Genomic DNA, 2206 nt, shown 5'->3' with positions numbered 1-2206 from the left:
CTGCGCACACGTCACAAAGCGGCTGGCCGGCAGCAAAGCATGTCGCGGCGCGGGGATCTAGCAACTTGCCGAGCGCCCAGCTGCGGCACGCACTGCCTTCGACAAACTTTTCCATGCCTGGTGCTGGCCCACGTCTCACTGGTAGCCACAGCTCGGCAGTTCCACCCTGTTTATCGCGACCAGCCCGACCAAATGCCTAGCCCAAGCACATGTACACCATCAGCAAAACCAACAATTGATTTTTTTTTGTTTTTGTTTTTTCAAATCCATACAGTAACATGACCGTTTGAGCAACAACGTACCTGGGCCAGCGTATAGACGTTGTAGCCGTTGCCATACCACATCACGTGGCGAATGGTGAGCAGATCCACACCCGTGCTGAGGCAGCTGGTGGCCACAATGACGTCGCATTCACCCCGTTGCCACTGTGCCACATGGTCCTTTTGCGCCTTCTCCTCCAGGTCGGTGTAGTAGGGCAAGGCCATGTAGCCGCGTGCGTGCAGCTGGTCGCACAGCAGTTTCACCTCGTTCACGGTGTCACAAAAGACCATCATGTGCACACGCTCCCCATTCGCCTGACGCATCACCCGCTGCGTGTCCACGATGGCTTGCACATGCGACAAAAAGTTTAGCTGGTTTCCTTGAAGCACACGCAGCTGCAGATCGCGACGCATCGTCTCCAGACGGTACACCTTGCCCCCGACTTGCTGACCCAGCTTTCGAAACAGATGCTCCTGGTCCCCGATGCAAAGTGTGCCCGTCAATGCCACGCGTTTGATGTTGGTCCATCCGCCAGAACCCACACTGGCTGCGACTTCGTTCAGCACATCTCGGTAGCTGGCATCCGAGATGAGTGTGTGCGCCTCGTCCATCACCACGGTGCGGATGCGCTGAAAGCAGACCTTCCCGTGCAGGGACTCAGATCCCACGCGGACAAACATGTCGGTCGTAACAATGAGCACGTCCAGGCCATCTGCCACCTGTGTAGAGGGACCAAGCCATCGCTGGGCACTGTGACCCGCGCCTTGAAATCGCCGCAGCAAATCGTTGGCCACGGCCACAAACGGCACAATCCACAGCACCGTACAAGCATGCGGGCGACAGCCCAGCTTGGGCAGGGTACAAAATGTTTTACCCATGCCTGTCGGTGCAACAACAATCAGCCATCCATCTTCCGCCCGGTGCTGGTCAATGGCCGCAGCCAGGTCCAACTGTTCTTGGCTGTTGAAACTGTGGCCCCACGAGATGCTCGCCTGCTTGGCCAGCTGGGTCATGTAGGGTACGTCATGCTCTGCCCTCGTGTTCATGATGATACGCCCGTTTGCCTCGGGCGAGAGGTCAGTCACCGGGTTCCAGCTGATGGGATAGCGAGCTTCCAATGCTTCTTGGTTCGCGGTCAACTCGGCTATGCTGCGCTTGCGATCTAGTCCAAACAAAGCATGCCATTTTTGCGAGGCCACTTGATGCATCAGTCGCGACGACATTTTGGTTTGCACATGGTCACTAGCTGTGCGTGCATAGGCCCGCTGGGCTGTGTCCCCAGAGTGTTGAGCTTGAGTGTGAATCAGGCTACCCAGGGCGCCGGTCGTCTCGGCCGACAGTCGGTTAATCACAAACGTCGTCATCCAGAAGGTTGCGGCGTGTCGCCATGTGGCCACCCCCAGCTTTGGCCGATGCAGGTACGTGGTCATCTGTCGACGAAATGCCGCATAAATGGTGGCTGGGCTGACCATCGTCTGCAGGGGCGCAATGTTGAAGAGCAGGTGGCTGTTGTTGTAGTGGTTTCGAGCGTCCCGGACCTCGCGTCGCAATGTCATCGTCTCGTCGTGGCTCATGTGGTCTTCATCCAGCTCATCGTCGAGGAAATCTTCGTCGTCCTGCTCGGCATTGTGAATGCCATTCTCGTCGTCGGGGGTTTTCAGGCTGCCCCGCTTTTGCAGCCAGCTGCTTAGCATGTGCTCCAGAGGCTTGCACAGCAGCAAATACATGAATATCAGCGTGCTGATTTCCTGGTCCATGTATCGAAAGGTGTGCTGTTCGTTCAGGGACAGCCAGTAGGTCTTGCTCACGCGGGTCAATATGGAGAGCTGCTTCTCGGCAAAAAACGCGGCTCGCTGCCGGCCCACGCCATTTTTATAGGACAGCCCTTGATACACAGAGGCTCGTGGCGGCAGACCTAGTCAAATGCAAACAGGCATGAGTGGCG

General features: G+C 57.0%; 1 protein-coding gene across 1 annotated transcript in view; it reads right to left on the bottom strand.

Annotated features, from left to right (window-relative positions):
- Positions 1-2206, bottom strand: part of MONBRDRAFT_30567 (uncharacterized protein) — a gene marked incomplete at both ends in the record, with an annotated part of 4647 nt that overhangs the window by 729 nt on the left and 1712 nt on the right. Inside the window, 2 exons of the mRNA XM_001751011.1 lie at positions 140-196; positions 303-2114. Coding sequence (XP_001751063.1) covers positions 140-196; positions 303-2114 — 1869 coding nt within the window. The remainder of the gene's footprint in view (positions 1-139; positions 197-302; positions 2115-2206) is intronic.

This window comes from Monosiga brevicollis, genomic scaffold (assembly GCF_000002865.3).
Source record: "Monosiga brevicollis MX1 MONBRscaffold_77 genomic scaffold, whole genome shotgun sequence".
NCBI lineage: Eukaryota > Choanoflagellata > Craspedida > Salpingoecidae > Monosiga > Monosiga brevicollis.
This window is presented reverse-complemented; position numbering and strand designations above follow the sequence as displayed.